This window comes from Lissotriton vulgaris, chromosome 4_1 (genome assembly GCF_964263255.1).
Source record: "Lissotriton vulgaris chromosome 4_1, aLisVul1.2, whole genome shotgun sequence".
NCBI lineage: Eukaryota > Metazoa > Chordata > Amphibia > Caudata > Salamandridae > Lissotriton > Lissotriton vulgaris.
Genome location: NC_141691.1, coordinates 1,584,962,898 through 1,584,985,691, shown reverse-complemented (window position 1 = coordinate 1,584,985,691; position 22,794 = coordinate 1,584,962,898). Strand labels below are relative to the sequence as shown.

The following is a 22,794-nucleotide window of genomic DNA, read 5'->3' as shown; positions in this document are numbered from 1 at the left end:
TTGCTTCTTTTCAAAAGATCCTTAACAGAGTCATTTCTCTAAATGAAAAGGACTTTCTTCCTTTTTAAAAAAAAGGATTTTCTAGACGTAGAACTTAGCAATCTCCATGGAATCAAATAGGGGCTAGATTGAAAACAGTTCCTTGGAACACCGAAAGGAACTATTAGTGATAATAATAACACCCTCCCTTTAGATGTTAGACATCAAAATGTTACGCCAATTCCCAGCTAGAACTTTATGTGCGTTTTTGTAATGTTCATCATGTAACGTTTTTTCGTGCAATGTTATGTTATCCATTGAGATACATCTAAGAATAATAAGTATCATGTTAACCCTTGTTGAAGCATCAGAGACTATAAGCATTATGTGATCTATGTATGTTTCCCAACTTGTCTCTTCTTTAAATGTTCGTAAAATAATACAAGTCTGGCTAAGAACATCTCTATCGAACAAACGATATTCTATCGTAAGATCGGTAAATACATCTATAATCAACAAAGAAGCAATGCACTGTTCCTTTGATGTCATCTAAAACAATGTTTTATTTTATTTAGAAAAAGAGGCTGAACATTCATTTGTCCTGATGAAGACAAAAGACTTTGTCGAAACGCGTTGACATACACAGCCCAATTCTACTTTTTCAGAGAGAATATTTTATTGTCAATTGTTATGATTTCTTATGTTGTGTTACAAAAAGGTCACACTAAGAATCAATAGTTTTTACTGTGTTTATCTTGTATACAGATCTATATGTATTTATTCAAATATTTACTATCAGAATTAAAAATTATTTTTGATATCATTACAGTCCATTGCACTATTTTCTTAAATTTTGTTATATGTGATATGTTTTCTTAATAGCCAGTTTCTTGTGTTGTAAGTCTGCCTGGGTATATACCTTTACATAAAAATTGTTTTCCCTGACCCAGGAGTCATATCCTAACCAGGGGGTCCTTGATACCTACACAGAAATGCCGTGTATCACACACAAACACACACACTTCATCCACCTTCCCCATAGAAACCCCACTAGAACCTTTCTGTAATGCAAATCAAAACATGGTTTGATGAAGTTCAAGGAAAAATCTAAGAAAAAAACCAACCTATATTTGGTTGCAGCATAACAATGAAAAAAAAATGTTAAATGTCTAAAACGTGTGGAAAGCCACTGACAAATATAACTGGATACCAACAAATATTGTCTACGAAGGGCATAAATCAGTCAGTTTAAGATGCCATCATTGTCATATTAGGACACAGAAGAGGTGTGATGCTCAAAAGCTTAGATTGCAGCCTTTGCAAAATGAATAATATTCTTCTCAGCCACATATTTCTACACTGAAAGGATTATTGCATTATCCACAACCTTTAAGGACTGTGTTGTGGAGGCTTAAAAATGTCTACACACCGTTCCATTCACTATCGATTTACGTAGAGATTTGGATTTTAAAAACCTTGAGATCTTCTAGGGACCAATCCTTATGAACTGCTAGTGCTTCAAAGCCAAAAGGGTGTAAAATAGGGGAAAGGCGCCCGGTGAAATGTTGGGCGACAGAGTTTACTTGTTAGCAATATAAGAAGAACTACTTTGTGGGTAATCACCACAGCACTTTATGCGTCAAATGTTTTTTGTAGAGCACGGGCTGGAGTTTCTAAACTGGGCCCAATGGGGGATTTGTTTGCATTTCACTTATTGACAGGGCACCACACCGGTAGAACAGGGTAATTACTCAGTATTATTTACAACAGGTAGTTCTTTAACAGCCTACAAAACGAAAACTCTGAAATAGGTTCAGTGTCTTCAAGTTAATTATGGCACCCATTCCAACAATGTGCAGCAAGAAGGTAACATTACTGGCATAAATGATGAATCAGACAACCTATGGGGACATTTACCACTTTTCAATAGATTTCAAGGACCAGGAAGGAGAATGGTGACCAATTATAGTTCTGTCATATCAATGGGAGATGCGTAGTTTACAATTAAAAACATGATAAATGTACCCTTCTAGCAGATTGTGGGCATACATGGTCCTATGATGCCCATATATTGAATACTGATTGCCATAGTATAATGGTGATAACCACTGTTCTATTGTGAGAAATAATAGTGTAAAGGCGTCCAACACTGACTTAGTGCAGACATCCTTGATACTATGGTGGCCTTTTCCGTGCAGGATGGTGAATCAGGCGCAATGTAGACCATCACTGGAATATTGCAGGCACCCTTGGAACACTGGTTGTGCCCCCAGGTGTAACAGGGGGCACTTATTTCCTACTATTGGCACAATTGGCATTACAGGCCACCAACGGAGGTTCTGGCATAAAGGTGGCTGTCCTCTCCTTGGCACATTGTGGCCATCACTGGCTTAATGGTGCTCCCAATACCCGACATACAAATGGCATTCTTAGCCAGCGTGGTAATGTTGCATCGGCATGTGAGACAACACCTATCCATGAGGGGCAGCTGTACATGTGAAAAGGACAGGCTAATGTTTGGAAACCAAGCGTGTATTTACTACAAAAAGGAATAGGTAGTATTTCTGAACAGTAGCAGTGTGTTTCAGATAAAAACAATCTTGTGTTCAGCAGAATAGAGTTTAATTACCCCCAAAAAGTGTGTATTTGATAAGAACATGTGTCTGTTTTTAAAAACTAGTAGCTGTTTGGATTCCTAATTATTGCATTTCCAAAATAAACATAAAGCCGATGTACAAGTGCTAATTTATGCCGGCTACTTTGTTGGCCCAGAGGGCAGTTGATGCTATGGCTTTTATTTCATGATTCTACTTCAGGCGTTCAATCAGTAAGAATTGATAAGCCTTTTCTGACTTTATCAGGACCACTTTTTGAGACCAGAGTCTGTGAAACTGATGTGCCTTAAAGGATAAGACCATTGTTGGTACCGTTAAGAGCCCTGTAACCAAAGGGATAGTGTTTTAGTCAAAAGATGTATTAATTCATTAACTATAAAAAATAAAAAAGTAATTTTTTAAAACAATATTATGGACACAATATTTATGTCAGACAATAGTCTGCTAACGATATTCTGGTACTGTGACCCACATGACTACACAAAGTTAATGTAACTGGTATTGAGGGGGGGGGGGGCGTTGCCAAGCAACATGGCCGACAGGATATGAGCTTTTTATTTCCCGGCCGGCCCTCCGAATAATTCTGCTTAATCCTGGTATCCGGACTCCTGAACTAGCCCTGAGCACCGCCAAGACTAAACGAGAAATACCGCCTGCCTGGCCTGCTTGATGGAACGCGGTAAAGAGGTGACATAGATCGGGTCCTCGAGGCGGGACTGGCCACAAGATACTGCAGCTTGATAAGGAAGTAATGGAGGTCCGGGGTTTGTCTATCCACCCCTCACAGGCTGTTGCCCTGGGGTGCAGGCCAGTTCCCTTGTCCCATGGGATCGCCCCCCCAGCATAGCAACTGAGGGTGCCTTTAGTGGTGCAGAATTCATAGCAACTGAGGCGGGGGCCTTTGGAGGTGCAGAGCTCATAGCAACTGAGGGTGCCTTTGGAGGTGCAGAGCTGACTCAATGGAGAGGTGGCCCCAGGCCCCCCAGCTGAACAGGGACAATGGTGAAAGAGCTGCTGAGACAACCCGTAGCACCACACTCCAGACATCATAGCGAGATCTGGGCCGGGGCGTCCCGGAACGCTGCTGCATCTTCCGAAGAGAGACCCGGCAGCCCTGGAGATCACAGGAGCTGCGAGGGCCGGAGCGGCTGGACCTTCACAGACCGCGAGAACAGACTCAGGCGAGTGTGCAGCGATGTCGAGGTTGGGGGACGCTGCGATGCTTGGAGCACGGCTGTTGACAGAGTGCTGAGGGGTCCCTGCACGGCCTGGCGCTCCCGCTGCTGAGAGCATCCAGCGTGGGGCCGAGTATTTCAAGAGTGGGGCCCAGTGTACCAATGGAGCTGCAAGTACTGCAACAGCCGGGCCTTCATAGGCCGCAAAGAAATGAAGTTGAGTGCCTGGTCCGAGGGGCCACCCGAGCGGAGGTCCGCCCGAGCGGAGGTCTGGAGGGGAGCGGTCCTCGAGACCTGGGCTTCAGATATGCTGGCAGCATCTGGGGATGGGGCGTCTGGGGGGGCACTGGCTCGCTGTCGACGCCCCCTCCACCAGCCCACATAGTATTGTGAGGGGGTGTGTCAATCTCAAGTGAAGCCGAACAGGCATGGACGGGGCCATCTGTGGCACTGCGGGCTAGTAGTCAAGGTGGACTCTGGCGCAAAGAGATAAGCTGTGCCCATGCATGGAGCCCCAGGACGCTAACAAGGGTCACATTGAGGGACACGGCCACAGGTAAGTAAGATTGGTGGGGGTTGTGAATATTGAAACAGTTCTCCCTGCTCAGCCAGACGTAGCATAAGGACACCACGTTCACATACTGGTGCTGGCACCCGCATCCCCACTGAGGTGACAGGAGGGAGGGGACCACCTGGGGTACCACAGTAGAACCTGAGCCTGGATGACTCCTTCTTGGAGGACTGCGGGGCTGGCCTGACACTCGGGAAGAAGAAGAGGAGAGCGTGACAATGATCTTAATCGCTGGGGACCAGTACGGTCACAGGTCCTGGGGGATTGACGGAGGCTGTGCACAGGGTGCTGGTGCTGAGGGCCGTGCTGGGGTCCCACAATGCAGATCAAGGAAGATTGGGTGCACTGTCCTAAAACAACACAGGACCACGCAGCACCATCAGAAGAGCCTCTGCTGCCCTGCAGCATAACTGTTCCACCACCCCAGCACCATCTTGAAACTGGGGGGCTAACAAGCAGCATCCATCATCAAATTCCAGTGGGGGCACAGGTCCCGGGGCAACCGGGGTCTGGCGGGTCACAGACTGGTTGTGTAGGAGGCGAGTGTTTGGCTCGTTGACCGGGAGGAGTGCGTCACTGCTCATTCAGGCGTGCGAAGACACAGGAGCTGACCTTGTCCTACTTCGGGTGGCCGCTCTAGAAGCTAACATGGGAAAAGATAAAGGCACCAGCTCAGGCGGCCCAAACACCATCATTTAGTATACTACACCACACCACCCCCCACAACGTATCATGCATCAAACGACCGGGACCGATGAAAAGGACTGAGGGTTGAACAGAGCCTTCGCATGCAGAGCTGATGGCTGGCAATGAGGGATCATGAAAGGCGCTGGAGAACCGGACTGAGACAGTCTCCATCGACGTCAAACTTCTTTGGGCAGACCTTCGCAAAGTAGCCGACAAGGTGACAGTGACAGTTGAAGAGGAAAATGGCTCAAATAACCACTACATCATATGCCGTCCAGAGGATACAGAGGGCTGAGCCAGGCGCAGTAAACTTTGCGTGCTGGGCTTTCCCGAACAGGTGGAGCGGAGATCGGCAGAGAAGTTTCTCGAGCGGTGGATCAAGACGCAGCTGCACCCTGCGGGTCTCTTGGACCTCTTTGCGATTGAGAGAACCAAAGGGCCCTAGTTCACCCACCGCCGCTGGGTGCACCCATGCGTGCATTTAGTGGCAAAAATATTGAACTACAGAGGCTGGGGCTGCATCTTTGGGGTCGCTAGAGAGCAACAAGACATATGCTTCGAGAACAATAAAATCTCCATTTATCTGGACTATACCAAACAAGTTCAGGAGCAAAGGAAGTTGTTTCTGGGAGTAAAGCGGAAACCGAGAGACATGATTCTTCAATATCTGTTGCTAACCTTGCTAAAGTCAAGGTGCTGGCGCAGGGGAAGACACACTTTTTTGAAAATCCTGAGGAGGTATGAGAATGGCTGGAGATTCGTGGGTATTCCCTCCCTCCACGGGAAAAGAGGAATCCGAAGCAGCGGTGAGTCGCCAAACAGTCACTGAGAGCCCGACCATAGGAAGGCAGAGTGGAGTCTCTGGCTGCGGGCCCAGATCAAAGGGTAACAGTTGGGAGTGACGGCACCATTCAGATGAGTGCTGACATCCCTGCCACTTTGAGGGCGGAGGGAAACCTGCAAATTTGAAAGCCGTAGATCAGACGCAGTGGCTGGGTGCAACAGTTGACGAGGTCTCAGAGAATTTACTGGAGTAGGATACGGAGGTGGCTGAAAAGTCAGGGCCTGGTTGCCAGCAATGATGCCCTGACTAGACTGGATGCAGTTACCCATTGTTTACATGTGGTGCTGGTAGGGGGGGGCTTGATGGGCGGGGCAGTCTGGACAGAAAGTTTGTCGTAAGGGTATGAAGTGGGTTTAGCTTCGGGACCAGAAAATCCTATCACCAGGATTTGAGTATTTGGCCTGGGCAGACCCTAGGTCCCCGGGGTGGGTGAGACTGGACCACTTGTACTTTGTTGGATGATAGAATTGGCCCCAGTTGAGAGATTCAGGGTGACGTGTACGTCCTGGCACGATTCAGGGGTAGGCATTTACGTAAGCACTGTTGTATCCAAAATGTCCGTGGGTGGGGAGGGGTTATTACTGAAAGTCTTCTTTATCAGGTTTGGTTCGTAGGTGTGCACCATAGCAGAGCAGGGCTAGGCAGGCAGGTACCGGCATTTGACAATGACATGAACTTATCTCACTATGGGGACGGAGTTTACATTTTTGACCTGGAACGTGAGGGGCATGGGCCCTTGTATCAAGCGGCATAGGGTATTCAATTTTTCTAAAACGCCATCATGTTTCAATAGCATGCCACCAGGAAACGCACCTGGATGACAGTGGCACCACTTCAGTGGCAAAAAAATGGTGAGGCCAAATACATCATTCCTCTTTCTCTACATACGCCAGGGGAACAATGATTTGGGTTCACACCAACCTACAGTGAATCTGATATTAACTGCAGATACTCTATATGGCAGGGAAATTGTCAATCAATACATATGCCCCAAACACAGATGACCCCATGTTTTTTCAGGTCATTCTGGACTAGCTGTCTAATAACCTAGACGTCCCATTCATATGGATGGGAGACTTTAATTGTGTCCTTCACTCAGAACTGGATAGACATCCCCCCAAAGTTGGCACAAAACCTCTAATGTCTCGAAAGCTGCAAGAGGTCATGCATGAATTGGGGGCTTGTGATATCTGGCGGAAGCTTCATACCAAGCTACCACTCTTCACGTCATTCACTTACACACGGTACGCGAAGTAGACTAGTTAGAGTCTCTGGCACACCGTCATTTCCTGAGTCTGTAATGACTCAGCTGGTGCGTTACCCATCTGATCATGCTCCAGTGAGATGCTCGGTGCGGTGGGGATCCGACATACTGGGCCCTAGGACATGGAGATTCCTTGCCAGACCTGCTTCAGCATGAAGTGGGTGGGGCCGTCCTCTTCATGGTGGTAACAGATAACCTGGGGGAGAATTGGGGGACCTACTGGGAGGGCTACTGAGTGGAAGGCCTTAAAGGCAGTACCATAGGGGGCTAGCATGGGTTTGGTGTGCGGGGTCAGGAGGCAGCTACTCGGTGAGCTGAATAGGAAAGAGAAAGTTCTCACAGTTATACAGGCGATCAAAGCCCTTTGTGCAAATCAAGTGTCCTAGTTGGTTGCATCGCCAGAGTGGCGTGGCCTTCGTGATCTTGCCTTCCCACCCCAGACTTTGCAAGGCAGTCTTCCATATTCTCACCACATGTGCAGTGGATCCCGTCAAGTTGGAGCCCAGCGTGCAGCCATATACTGCTCCTTCAAAACTCCCACCCAGCAGCAACCACCAGTCAATCTGAAAGGCTGTGTCACTTTGTGGTCTGTACATGCATTGATTGATAACTGCAAGGTGAGAAGCCCAATAATAGCGCTATATATCTGGCAACCAGATTCCCCCGTCGAACCATCCCCGTGTGAGCTTATGGATAGCTATGCACGGGGACCTGCCCTCCCAGAGCAGGTCTCTCAGGAGGTAGTCGATTTCTTTGAAATACAAGGGGCGGACATCGTTTGGGGCGTTTTGCAAGGTGTAAAGAAAGCGAGGAAGGGACATCATTTTAAAGAGGGCAGCACGACCTAATAGGGAGAGAGGGAGCGTCTTCCAGGTGCCTGACGTCTGATTTGAGACGTGCCAAAGGCGGTAGCATGTTTAGTTCATAGAATCTAGTGGGATCCTTATAGGGACCCTAATCCCCAGGTACTTGAAACTGTCGACTCCTTCGACTAGGGGAAGCCCACGAGGGAACAAAGGTAGCCTCCTGCTAAGGATGTAGATCATAGGTGGACCAGTTTTATCCTGTAGCCAGCAAAATCCCTGAAGACCCAAAAGATGTCAAGGATCACGTTGAGAGAGGCAGCCGGGGAAGCCAAGTAGAGCAAGATGTCATCCGTATACAATGAGATGCGATCCTCCCATCCCTGAGCCCATTTAAGGCCTCTGACAACAGGATCTTTACAAATTCACAGAGCAAGTGGCTCGAGAGTCAGGGCAAAGAGAAACGACCAGTGGCCTTTTTACAAGTTTATTTATGTCACCTGGCCCAGCCCCTACTGCAGGTATATTAAGAGGCCTTTGAGACCGGGATGCTGCCCCGAAGATGCACAAAGGGGAAATTGTTATGCTATTCAAACCGGAGGGGGAATAATCAAGGTCCGTAGCATATCGGCCCCTCACTATGATAAATTCAGATATCAAAATATTGTGCAAGATCCTGGCGACTAGTCTGGCCCCTCACATGGCAAACCTAGTGCATGAAGATCAGTGCGGGTTCACACCAACCTGCAACACTGGTATAAATATTAGACGTCTGACACACATTCAGCATGAAGTGTGGCACTGCAACAAGGAGTTGGCCTTGGTCTTCATAGACTTAGAAAAGGCATTTGATTCAGTGGTCTGGGGGTACCCACTGGAAGTACTCTGAATTGCCGGCTTTGGCCTGCGGTTCCACTGATGGGTGCAGATACTATACACTGCGTCCAGTGCTAGAGTCCGGGTGGGACATAGCAGATCGGGCGAGTGGCACCTGGGGATAGGGGGCATGCCAGGGGTGCCCATTCTCCCCCTTTTGTTATCCTTGGCAATAGAATAGAGCCGCTGGCGATTTGGGCATGCAGAGATCTGTGGCATCAACACAGGTGGGACCCCATGTTATATCTTTGTATACAGACACCGCTTTATTCTACATCTCATCCCCCCGGAAGGTGGTCTCAAAGCTCCTTCAGATTCTAGAAGAGTTTGGTGGATGCTCGGGTTTACGGCTAAATAGGCCCAAACCATTAATATTCCCCCTGGCTTGATTGGCCGGCCACCCCCGGGATGCCCTTCCTCTATTTATTTATATTCTTATATAGCGCAGGACTCAACCCCCGAAGGGGTATCTCCGCGCTTGCGCTACTGCTTAAGGGTGCCCAATCAGGATTATAGACTGTGATGTGCTTAGGAAATTGAGAATAAGTATGTTTTAAGGGATTTCCTAAAGGTCTGGAAATTGATATTTTGTCTCAGTGAGAGAGGGAGTGAGTTCCAGAGTGTCGGGCCCTTATAGGACAGGGCTCGACCTCCCTGCCTAGCCCTCTTAATCCTGGGGACCTGGTGCAGCAATTGGTTGCTCGACCGCAGGGAACAACCAGGACTATAGAGGTTGAATTTTTCAACCAGGTATTTAGGGCCTGAACCAAAGAGGCACTTGTGTATTATAGAGCAAACTTTGAACTTAACCCGTTGCCGAACAGGCAACCAGTGCAGTTTAGCCAGCAGGGGACGTGAGGGGGACCTGGGCAGAGCGTTAAGGACCAATCTTGCTGCGGCGTTCTGGGCCACTTGTAGTCTATTAAGTTGTTCCTCATTGGCTGAGATGAGGCCATTACAGTAGTCCAACCTACTGACTACAAGAGTCTGGACAAGTGTCTTTCTATGGCTGTCGGGCAGGAATGGGAATACACGCCTTAAGAGTCCGATAACACGGAAGCAGGATCCAATTACCTGATTAACATGTTCTTTGAGCAATAATGGCTGATCTAACCGCACACCAAGGTTCTTTACTATCTGCCTAGGACTTGGTACTGGTCCTAGGTCCAGGGGCCACCATTCTGGAGACCACAGGAGAGGGGCCTCCCCAAACAACATAACCTCCGTTTTGTCTTCGTTGCATTGGAGGCAGTTTAAGGCCATCAAATCAGATACCGCCCTCATACCATCAGCAAAATATTTTTTTATTGCAGGTGTGAGGGACTGAAAGGGGAACAGAAGCTGGGTGTCGTCGGCATACGACACCGGGGTGAACCCATATGCTCTCACAATGTCAGCCAAGGGGGCCACATACACATTAAAAAGTGTAGGGCTTAGACATGAGCCTTGTGGCACTCCCTTGGTGAGCTCCCTAGAGATGGAATGAAGGGAGCCCAATCTTACACCTTGTGACCGGCCTGAGAGAAAACTCTTCAACCAGGACAAGGCAGCGCCTCCTATACCCACCTCCCTTAGACGGCCGAGAAGAATCTCATGTGACACCGTGTCAAAGGCAGCGGATAAATCTAACAGCACCAGAATCATAGAGCCCCCTCCATCCAGTACCGTCCTGATGTTATCGGTCATGGAGAGGAGGGCGGATTCGGTGCTGTGATTAGGTCTAAACCCAGATTGGTAAGAAGTCCAGACCTTCCGCTGCCTCGATGTATTTAGACAAATGGGTGTTCACATGTTTCTCGGTCATCTTGCTAAGGTATGGCAGGAGGGAGATGGGTCGGAGGTTAGAGAGGTCTGTCCATGGCAGCGCCGTGTTCTTCCGAATGGGATTCACCACCGCTTCCTTCCACTCCAGAGGCACCTGTCCCTCCTTGAGGGAGAGATTTATTACAGATTGAATCTCAGGTCCAAGCAGAGTGCTAAAGGAGGCAACCATTTTAGCGGGCAGAAAGTCATCAGGGGACCCCGTTTTAATATAACTGATCAGAGAGGCAAAATCAGAGTCATTGACTGCGGGGAACATCATTAGTGACTTGTCATCATGTATGGATATTTGAGTGGGGAGGGAGGTATTATTCCTTTGACTGGAGGCCTTCGTGATTTTGTCATAGATCAGCTCTATTTTGTTCTCAAGAAATAGAGAGATATCATCACAGAGAGACTGAGAAAAGTCATCAGGACTCTCACAAGCTATCAGTTTTACAAAGGCCAGTAAGATTTTATACAGTTCTTTGGAAGAATTGCCAGCCTCAGCAAGCTGCTGGGCAAGACAGTTCTTCCTTGCCAGTCTAATGTTTTTATAATAGCTGGACTGAGCATCTAAGTTTGCTTTCTTATTGCGGTGGGAGACGAATCATTTTCGGTATTTGGGCATTCAGGTGGCAGCACAGGATGCACAGATACTGCAGCTCAATGTCTACAAGGCAATTGATGCATTGAAACGATCTGTGAGTTTCGGAAACACTCTCCCTCTAATGGGTAGATTGGAGATCGCTAAAATAGTAGTGCTACCCCGCTGCCTGTACATGCTACACAATGCACTATGCTCAATACTAAGGTGGACACTGGACTCCTTACTAATAGAACTGTATTGGGCTAGCCACTGTAGCAGAGTGGCGCTTGCCATATTGAATTGCACATATGAGGGCGGTGGGTTAGAGGCACCGAGATTAGACCTTTATTATTACATAGCACAGTTACAACATGCTGCTAGGTGGTTTGATGATGGCGACAATTGGGAGAAGAGACTGCTCCACGATAGGGTACCGGCAGTCAACCTGCCGTTGCTGCTACTGGAGGGAGCGGGAGTCTCTGACATGGTGCAGTAGGTGGTTAAGAAAACCACATTCACCTGGCAGACCTTTGTGGAGTGAATCCTGAAAGGTGCTCTATTCCACCAGGAACTGTTAGTGTTGGACCTAGCACCGGTCAGCAGAGTGATGGCTAACATGTCCTATTGGACTTGGCAGGAGAAGGTGGTTGTGTAGAGTTATTGCGGACCTATACCTGGGCGAGAGTTTTATCACATATGAGCAGGCATGCAGTGATTTTGGGCTGGGACGGGGACAATATCTACAATAAGCTGCACTCTCTAACATTCAAAGCAATATGGCCCACATATCCCTCGCTCACGTCCAACACCCAGACCCTGGACAGAATTCTCATGTGCAGAGCTGGCGAGCGCCTCATATCTCTGTTATATTAGGCCATGAGGGAGGACGCGATTGACCTTCCCCCAGGGCATTCGCAACATGGAATGCAGACACAGAGACACCTCTGGGGGATGGGGACTGGAAGATGGTGGGCGCTCTCACACACACAATCTCATGTAATGTCCGCTTCAAACGTATTCACTACAATTTTGATAATCGTACATACATGACCCCGGAGAGAATACACCGCATGGCTCCAGACAAACACAACACTTGTCCCAGGTGTCATAAGGAGGGGGCTAATTTCCTGCATTTGACCTTGGACTGCCACGAGGTATGATGCTTTTGGACAGCGGTAGGGGAGAGGGTCTGAAGTAGTGTTAGCCGTCGTGTACAACTGATGCCAAACACTGCCTGCTAGGTTTAATACACAAACATAAACAAACCAAGATGGCTTATAAGCTCCAGCAACTACTACTAGTGTTTGTGCGGTGTAGAGTTGCGATTGTCTGGATGGGGGTGCAGGCGCCTGAGGTCACGGTGTGGCTGAGGGATGCACGTGAATGGATCTTAGTGGAAGAGGTGCACATGAAAAGGTGTTGTAGGGACGAGAAACTAGAAGAGGACCTAAGAGCGTGGAGGGAACTCAGCCGAGCACTGCTGTTTGAGGAGACACAGGCAAACCCTCGAATTACATCTGGGGGTAGCAGTTGCCTGAGCTCTGAAGAGGAAAGGGATTCACTGGCTGGTGTATTGGGAGGGACCCAATGCCCGGGAATGTAAATAATGTGGCTATTTCTATGCTATTTAGGAAGGCTCATTACGGAATGTACACCTGTATTAATTCTTACCAATAACGAATAAATAAAGGTAATAAACAAATGTTTTAAATGGTATTGGTATTTATGTAGCATATTGCTACCATTGGGTAACCTAAAAGTACTGTGTAGTCTTTTAGTTTGAAAATAGTTGCAAGCGGGAGCTTTGATGAGTGATTGCTTTCCCACTGTGCTGCGAGTCAGACTTGTGTGACAGAAGCCTTGACTGTTTGGTGCTAGCCAAAGCCCATATGCATGAAGAGTGCATGTTTGTAGTATGTCTTATGTGGGAATTGTTATGTGCTGCGCATAAAGCCCTGAGAAGAATCCTGATGTTATTGCACCTACGTCCGTTTGTTGTGTGTAAGAATAGTGTGGGACGGGTTGAAATCCTACTATCACTGTTTCGGTCCAAGCATATTTCGTAGTGCTGAGTTTGGTCTGTTCACACTGATGCAAGTGTGGTTGCTTTGTCCCAACTGGTGCAAGCAAGGACATGCAGGCTTGGGCGATTTGTCTGATAAGCTTGAGGAGGAGCAAGTATTTATAGGTGCCTCGTTAGTTCACAGTCAATGTATTTATTCAATAGAAAATGACAGCTATCGGATCATACCTATTTAAAACAATATTGGTATGGCTTTCATTGAGGCATTTTCCCTTTTTGATGGTCCATTCATGGATGATGAACTGAATTTGTCCGAAATTATTAAGTCCTTTCGTGTGTGAAGATCTGTGGTACTTGAGTGAGGAAGTGAAACTGAATAAAGTGTAAACTATTGGTTCAATGGTTAAAATAAGTGTAATTATTTTTAAACCAAGCTTTATGCACCCAGTGTTTGCATGAAAAGAGGTTTTCTCTATTTTTAATTGAGTGCACTTTATATAAGGTGAGCCCTTCCTGATATACTTGATGGGAAGTGATGTTATTTTGCTGCATCAGTTTATGAAAACTGCATAGATAAAGTTATTGTACGTTCTTTAAAACTACTTGTTGAACTAGCCCTCTCTGCAGGGTCGCCCCCAAATGTTTTCCTTCCCCCACCCCTTTTTGTTGAATTAGTTTTTGTTTGTTTTACTGCTATTGGCACTTTACCACTGCAAGGCAGGGCTAAAGTGCATGTGCTCTCTACTTAAAACATGGCAACATTGACTTGCCCACAATTAACATGTTTAATTTACATATAAGTCCCTAGTAAAGCACACCACATGTGCCCATGGCATGTAAATTAAATGCTACAGGTGGACCTGCAGCACAGATTGTGCCACCCACTTCAGTAGCCCTTTAAACAGGTCTCATGACTGCCATTGCAGAGCCATTGTGCAGTTTCGACCTGGCCATTTAACTGTATTGCTAGGCCCAAACCATCCTTTCTAATACATATAAGTCTCCCCTAAGTTAGGCCCTAGGCAGCCCCAAGGGCAGGGTGCAGTGTATTTCAAAAGATTTACATGTCCAGGTAGTGAAAAGCTTATAAATTAGTTTATCACTATTGCAAGTCCTATATCTCCCATAGGTTAACATTGAGATTTCCTTATTACTTTTTATAAGTGTAGTTTCCAATTGGGAAACAATGGATTTTTTTAGTTTGGGGTCTCTGAACTCACAATTTAAAATCACAATTTATGGGAAAGTTGGATTTTAGGTTGCAAGTCTGAAAATGCCACTTTTAGAAAGTTGGCTTTTTATTACTTTAACTATTCTGTGCCTTCTGTTGGAATTGGAATACATGTCTGGGGTGGGTGACGGCTGGGCCTTGTTCATTACCACTAGACAGCCACACACAATGGGAGCTTAAGTGTGAATTCATGGGCCTTAATGGGCTATTAACTGGCTTGATGGGCAGGGTGGAGCGAAGCACAACCCCACTTGCACCTGTATAGGCTGTGCCCTGTCTCCACACAGTAGGCCTAATGACCCTCTATCGTCACTCTAGCCAGCTTAGAGCAAGGGGATTCCCTGCAATTCAAAGCCACTGTCTAGAAGCTTCGCCCACCTTCCAAAATCAGCACCTAAGTATAACTTCTTGATCTCAGACACGACCACTTGAGTACACATCTCGACCTGTGGAGACCCTGCCAGGAAGGATGACTGATATCCTGCTGAAAGACTGTCAGTCAGCTGGATTCCTGCTCTGCTGTAATGACCTGCTGCCTCCCATTTGGATGGTAGTGAGAAGGACTGGAACTGCACTTGCCAACCCAGAACCAAATTGAAACCAAGGGCTTGCTGGATCGCCTCCTGTTTCCTGAAGTCTCAGGGACACAAAAGACTTACAACTCACCATCTACAGCACCTGAACTCTGTCATCTGTAAGTTTACAATGCCAAGTGGTGCCACCCCAGCCTGGACCCTTGGAAGTGGGCCTATGGTGCTCTGCCTTCTTTGGTCCGTATTGCAGGCAACGCCGGATGACGCGAAGCCTTACAAATCAACACTGTGCACCAGGATTTAAGGTCCTGTGTTTAGCGGGTGCAGGGGGGTCCCTGTAACGGCCCATGCTCCATAACGATAGGCCTGAACTTGTGACTTTGTCCTTAACTGGCGTGACCACAAAACCACAGTTGGCTCTCTCTGCTTTTTTGAGCTATTTTCACCTAATTCTTTAAAAAAAAATCATCTCTCAAGTTCTACTAATTGGATTTTTGTCATATTGGTCTGATGTGGTTAATTAAATTAAGCTCTTTTTTCTAACCTGGTGTGGATTATTTTTGTGTGATGTTTTTCACTGTTTTACTGCATTAAGTGTTGCATAAATACTTTATACATTGCCTCTTAAGCTAAGCCTGACTGCTCTGTGCCAAGCTACCAGGTTAATTTAGGGTGTGTACCTGACTTACCCTGACTAGGATTGTGGTCCCTACTTGGACAGAGGGGATACCTCTGTCAACTAGAGAACCAATTTCTACCACTACTGTTTAATTAGGATTCCGATCTTCTTGCCTTCCTTTGAGGCTCAGGAAAAACCTCAGACACTTCAGAACGGAATTATTAACATATTTGTATATATCAAAACGTCCCTTCGCGATTTGTAAACATCTACAAGTCATCTCAAAACCCTTTAATTATCGTGGACAAGTACTGTTATGGTCCAATGCAATGTAAATAATTGTAACATAATATACATGAGACGAGTAAGTACTAAGTTATAATTTTTGATCCTACTTGGCTCCAAGTGTTGCTGGCTTAAATTCCACAATTTGATGTTTTGCCCTTTAATATTATAGACATTCTTGAAGGATACTACCTTGCGAATACATCAACTGAGCTTAAGTGTTGATTCCTACATAGAACAGGCAGGGTACCCGATCTTGTTAGGGTGAGCAATTTCAAACTCTACTGCATTAGCGTATTTCCGCTACACGTCCTTCTGGCATTTAATCATTCCACATTTTTTACCTCAAGTCACTTTACTCTTCTGTTTCAGTACTTTATGCGGATTGCTAAATTGGTTTCATCATTTTAAGCAGATCTATTACAAGTTCCAATCATCTTGACTAATCCAACAGTCAAGAGTAAAGCACATTATCAGTGACCATCTTCTGATAGCTGATCTCGGCAGGTCATGACACTGTTGAAAGAAGACTACTGGTGAAACACCCCTTGGTTTGTAAATTGATGAAAGGAGCCCAGTGGATGTAACCACCAACTAGCAAGAATTCCATATGTGGGGCTTAAATATGGTTCTGTATTGACCTGAGAAGATATCCGCCAAGTTCAAAATGCTAGTACATCTTGTTTCTTACAATAGAGTATTGGATGTGTGAGTCTTGAATAAGAGTTCCTTTACATAGAAAGGTGCCATGTTTTAACATTACAATGCGGACACAACTAAATATCTCACCTATTTTGCAGCGTTCTCCTGACTAATTGAAGATGTGAGTAGTCTGGTTGCATCAAAAGTGTATGACACCACATGGCACTTCAGTCAAACTGTACAAACGCATCTGCTCTATGCAGACTGGCTTTGTCGCTTAGTTTGGAAAGGTAGATGATTTTGCTAGTGGACCTGGGAGACATTGATTCTGAAGTGTTTTTACATTCAACAGGAAAAACTATGGCGTCAAAAGCAGTGAAAACAGTAGCTATGGAGTGGTCTGGTGTATGCACATATAATCATTTGTATTTAATTAACAAAATTACCTTGTTGGTGTGTGAGTAAATGTTCAGAAATAATGATACTTGCATAGGAGTCCTGGTGCAGAATATTGGCTTTCCTATCTACCATAAAGGAAAAGTCATGAATCTCTTAAAAGATGTAACAGTTCATATGAAAGGTATCCTAATTCTCAAATCTGCAAAAACTGCATGCTAAGCGCAGAGCCCTACATACTTCCATAGGAAATAGGCATTTCTTACTTTTAACATGTGTATAGAAACAATGTAGACCAAAACACACACCCTTACCCAAGACCGGTTCTCTTACTGCTATTAAGAGCACCAGCTGGGCTTTCAGCACAAGCAGCATGCTCTACCTCACCTTGCCCTTCTGTAACCCTGGCACCTGTGAGATGGGTTCATTTCTCCTCATGCCTGGAAAGTGGTAAAGGTATCCTTTGGCTCACTTGTTGAGCTAATCATGACATCTCTTGGCTCACTCAGTGATATTGGCGAGGTTTAGCTTCTTATCTTCAGTACAATTAAGTTATACGTTTTGTTGTAGTAGCCGGGTGACAGTGACACCTGGTTATCCCACAATCATTTGTCAGCACTTTTGAAGGACCAGTTAAAGAGGTCGAGGACACAAAACTGAATCCTTTAGGTACTCCATGTAATCCAGCAACATATAACTAAGAAATCACAGCCCAAAGTAGCCGGAGGCACAACATTTACATAGTTAAGGGATCTGAACTTACCAGAGATGAACCCCAGCATTTCCAAAGCCGATACCCGCAAAGGCACTGGCCAGATGCATGGAAAACCTGGCTTCACGGTCATCTGAATTCTTCACAGCTCTGCAAAAACAAACGTGACAAAATTAAAAAAAGAACAGAAATTAATGTGTTTCCATTTAATGTCTGCAGTCGTCCACTTGATTCCACTCCTTACAGGTACTGGTGAAATTATCAACACAAGCATTTCTACCCAACCTGTTCCCAAAGCAACGATTGGACAACTATTAGGGTAGGGAAACACAGGAGAGAAAGCAATCTTATTCAAAGCCTACATTTCATGCCCTTTACATGAAGATACCCATTTTAAAGGAGCGTTGAACAGTGCTTTGTCGTTTTTAAAATGGGGTAACGTGTGGAGCCTTCCTAGGTCTCGCACTTTCATTTTTACCAGCATACCTGAAATTGAGCTTTTGTAACAAGTTCTCTATAAAATAAAATTGTCATCCAGGGGCAGACAGACCGTGATGAGCTATCCAGATGTGCTTGCATTGTATCGCAAACCCAGGTTGTTAAATTGACTCACATTTGCAATACAATACATTACATATGCACTGGAAGCCAATGGATGTGCATGTGACCATCAATATAGACGGGCATTGTTAAGGCACACAAAGGGTTTAACAGCATTACCACCACATCTGTGCAAGGGCTTGATAAGAAATTATAGGATGCTTAAAAACGAGGCATCACCTCATTAGTCTGGAAGTCCTCAACAACCTCAAGCTGCAATGCCGGATAAAAAAACTCTTGCTTCAAAATAAACCAATCCCAAACCTCTGCAGTACAGAGGGTACCATGCGGCTGCCCCTTCTCCTCCTCTGCAGTGCAAGCTGCTGACCAGAATTGGTAGAAGATTCTGAGTGGGTCTGTATCCCTGAGTCAGTCAGTGCACACTGCGCTGGAGTTCGTAGATGCATTAGTAATGTATCACTGTACAAAGTGCTTCTCCTTTGGCCAAGTAGAATGTAATGCCCTTGGATTCCTTCACTTGTCTGCACCCTCTGTTAGTTGAAAAACATCTTTCTAGGTTACCACCCAATCCTCTGGAACGAGTTCCCACAATCATTATTCTTTTAAGTCAGTGATAAAAGACAGCTGGAACCCCACTTTAAGGAACATTGCTTTCACCACAGTATTTTAGTCCGATCACTACAAGCTCAAATTCGGTTTCCCAGTCACATCCCACACAGGATGATCTGAATTCTAGATAAAACATTGATGCTAGGTGATTCCCCCAAGAAAATCAGCCACTTTGAGTTCCTTCAAATGTTCAGCAGTGGCGGCTGGTGATATTTGAAAGTGGTAAGCATAAACGTTGGGCATGACTTTTATATAGCGAGCAACACAAACAAGTCAAATGGACAAACCTGGGGTCCAGGGTGGGTCCCTCTCCCAAGAAAAAAATGGGAAAATAATTGTCAAATGGTGCATTTTAAACAAATGAATGTAGTGATTAAGCAAGGCTTACAAAGCTTTGGAAACATATAGTTTTGAAATATTAAACACATTAAAAACTGCACCATATCTTACTGCACTAATATGTTTAAGTTACTGGAATGTGTGAATTGTACAGCCTGACAGCTTTAGCCCTTTTAAATGTATGCTTTCCCAGTGTCTTGCACTGCATGCAGCATTAACTTTGGAAAAAATGCTCTAACCAGGCTTCGGGAAGCACCCACAGCTGCTGGCTGCAACCAGTTATATAGAAATATGTGCAGACAAGTATATAAGTGGGATGAGAAAAATAAGGGGTTCTCTATAAAGGAACATGTCAAATACATTTTTGTGATTCCCATAGTGTGACACCTGACCAGTATTTTGGTTTCTTTCTGAGATGTAACTGCATCCAGATAAATGACACAACTGACACACCTAAAACCGGTCAGTACGATTGGCTTTGTCAATGGTTGTTAGCTGATTAAGATAAATGAGTAACAACAGGCATTTGTTATAAATGATTAACATTGGAAATGTTTCAATTGTGAAATTGTGAGTATGTGAAATAAATACAATAAAGCCTGTGGAAGGAGGTTTGGCCTTCAGTTATGTGTGCTTTATGTTAGATATGTATCCTCTTTTTCTTTACATAACTTGTCCATCTGCACATCTTCAACCACCTCTCTTTCCTCTTCAGCACCGTCTTTTCACTCTTCCACGAATCCACTTCCTCGCATCTCCCTCACTTCACTGCCCCCAAACATACACTGAACTCCCTCAAATGTAAGCATTTTATTTTCTCTTACTTTTCCCTTGCAAATATTTTGACATCTGAGTACCCCCTTCACAATCTTTTTCAAAGAATTTAAGTTCCGGGGGGGCGCTAGAGGGCGCCGGACAAGATGGCCGCACTTGCGTGAGGCTCTGTCAAGACCATCTGAACATTCGCCCATTAATCCTGTTATCTCCAATAACTGCACCCTGTAACTACGCTGAGTGAGCCCCGCTAACATCGGGGGCTCGCTGGAACCTTTTCTTCCGACATCCGAGGCCTCACTGAGCGCTCTCGGGGCCGAGCCGGGATCCCGCTGGCTGGCTGAGAGTTCGCGCCTCGTGGAGGAGTCATACCGCTGCTGGCCGGGCTGGGCGCTCCGCTGATCCCTACAGCTGCTACCCTGTAGGCGTGGAGACCGGGACCTGCGGAGTAGAGGTGGCGGCGGAGACGGCCTGCGACATATCCCCGGAGCGGCGCAGAAACAACGAGCGGCCTGGACCCGGCCCTGCTGGTATCGGTGAGTGGGGCGGGGCGCTACGCAAGCCTGGGGCTGCGGAGGTGGCGCCGGGCCTAGCTGGGCCGCGCCGTGCGAGCTGAGTCTGGAGGGGGCAGGGCGAGGGGGTCTGCGGAGTGGCGGAGCGGCGTAGCGGCCACTAGCCCTGGGATTTGTCTGCGCATTGCCCCGGCAGCTATTATCCTGCTGAACTGCATCAGTATGCTGGATGACTGGTGACCTGCAGCGTGCCCGCCATATTATGCTGGAGGCAGTGAAAAACGAGCTCCGATAGCTGTGTTCTGACCAGCGACCACGGACTCGGATGAAGGGGCTGGCTGGAGGGGAAATCAATACTTATGGTACTAACCCTATGAACACTTTGCGGACACCGTCTCGCTGTGCCAAGGGGGAGCATTGAGAACACCTGAGATCGCCTAGGGGCGCTTTTTGCCGCCGAGTGCGGTGGAACTGCCTGTACTGCAGGAAGGAGCACTGCTGAGGGCTGAAACTGGCGAGGGACACCTGGTATTTGCACTAGAACCACTCTGAGAACTTCGCCTGGTGCCTCTGCTCTGCAGGACTGCGCATTTGCCTGTGTTGTATTAATCACCGCCATGGGCAGACCGGAGAGGAACCAGCCGAAAATCACATTTGAGGCAAAAAAAACTGCGCTCATGTCCTCCCAGGCACCCGCTGACACTGACCAGGGGGGGGCTATGGGGGGTGCCCCGAATTTGGAATCTACGTTGGTAGCCATGCAAAAGACCCTACAATCCATTGAAGGCACCATGGAGTCAGTCAATCACCGCCTAGACCAAATGGCGACGCAATTTGACCGCCAAAATGAGCGAATGGGGGAAGTGGAACAGAGAGTTTCTGCCACGGAGGATGGACTGGCCACAGTCTCGTCTAAAGTATTCAGCATGGAGAGGGTGCTGGCGGTCATACAGGCGAAGAACGAGGAGTTGGAAGGGAGGTCCAGAAGGAAAAATGTAAGGGTCACGGGCCTGCCGGAATCCACGAATGTTGGGCGCATGGAGGACTACATGGAAAGAATGCTCATTGACATATTTGGGGCTGATCAGCTGTCTCGAGTCTTTATAGTGGAGCGTGCCCATCGCTCTCTGGCCAAACGACCTCCGCCTGGGGCACCGCCGCGGCCAATTGTGGCCAGAATTCTGAACTATAGGGATCGGGATACTATTCTCCGTCTTGCGAGGGAAAAGGGCTCCATTGAATATCAGGGTAACAAACTTGAGTTCTATCCTGACTTCACCATGGCGGTGCAGACAGCTCGTAAAGAATTTGCCACGGTGAAACAGATGCTGAGAACTGAGAACGTTGCATACGCCATGTTATATCCTGCACGCCTCCGGATAGGGCCTCCCTCGGATAATAAGATTTTTTCTTCCCCCAAGGCGGCCATGGACTACGCCAAAAAACTGAAAAAACGTGCTAAGGAGCCGAACGGACGACGGGATGATGAGGACGAGAGGCAGGATGAAGTCGCCTAAACTGCTTTGGGTTGATGACTGCGGCAGGAGTGCTGCTGCGGGGCGCTGCAATATGTTGCCCACACTGTACTATATTTGGTTGGCATTGCCAGGACATGAGGCCCACTGGTGCCTGACTCGCCTTGTTCTAATAACATGAATGTTGTGGAGGGAGGGACATGCTGACGGGTGGTGTCTCTACGACTGATGTTGAATTACGGTTGGCTGGATTCATTCTCCAGTGAGCATAGTGGGGAGCTTAGCTGGGGATCGTTGTGTTTGGAGAGACTCACGCAAGTGCTGCACTGCATGTCAGTAACACTCTCAGCTACACATATTGCTCTATTGGTTGTGGACACGTGGAGGGGCGCTCCTGGCAGTGTACTGCAGTTTGATAGTTCATTACTGGATGTCATGATCACAGAGTTAAGGGCTGCAGGGTTGGAGATGTCATTATTGAGTATGGTCTACATTCTCGTCAATTCCTGGCGGGAGTGGTGTGCCGCTACGCCCCCCAATAAGGGAGATCCCCACACACTGTTGTTTGAATCGTTGGGGTTTGTGAGAGGGGGGGGTTTGGGATGGCTTTGGCAAATTGGGAACGCTGAAGTGGGTGGTGGGATGGGGGTTGGGGCGTTGGGGGTTGTTGGGAGAGTGTTCTCTTTCCTGGGCCGGGATGTGGGATCTGAGATGCTGGTGAACTGTGTTCGAAACTTCTGGTTAGGATTCGGCCTTTGCTGCGGAGGAATACATGTCAATGTCGGTTTGAGGGGTACAGTGAGTTGGTCTCTGGGGTGGGTGCGGGGACAGATCTATTGGTTTATGGGAGACTTGAAGACCTGGCGATATGGACAGGGGG

The 22,794-nt window shown here is 46.8% G+C and overlaps 1 protein-coding gene across 1 annotated transcript in view; it reads right to left on the bottom strand.

Moving 5' to 3' along the window:
- ADHFE1 (alcohol dehydrogenase iron containing 1) overlaps window positions 1–22,794 on the bottom strand; it is a 359,867-nt gene that overhangs the window by 84,882 nt on the left and 252,191 nt on the right. The window contains exon 10 of the mRNA XM_086965816.1: window positions 17,696–17,794. Within this exon, the coding sequence (XP_086821942.1) occupies window positions 17,696–17,794 (99 nt within the window). The remainder of the gene's footprint in view (window positions 1–17,695; window positions 17,795–22,794) is intronic.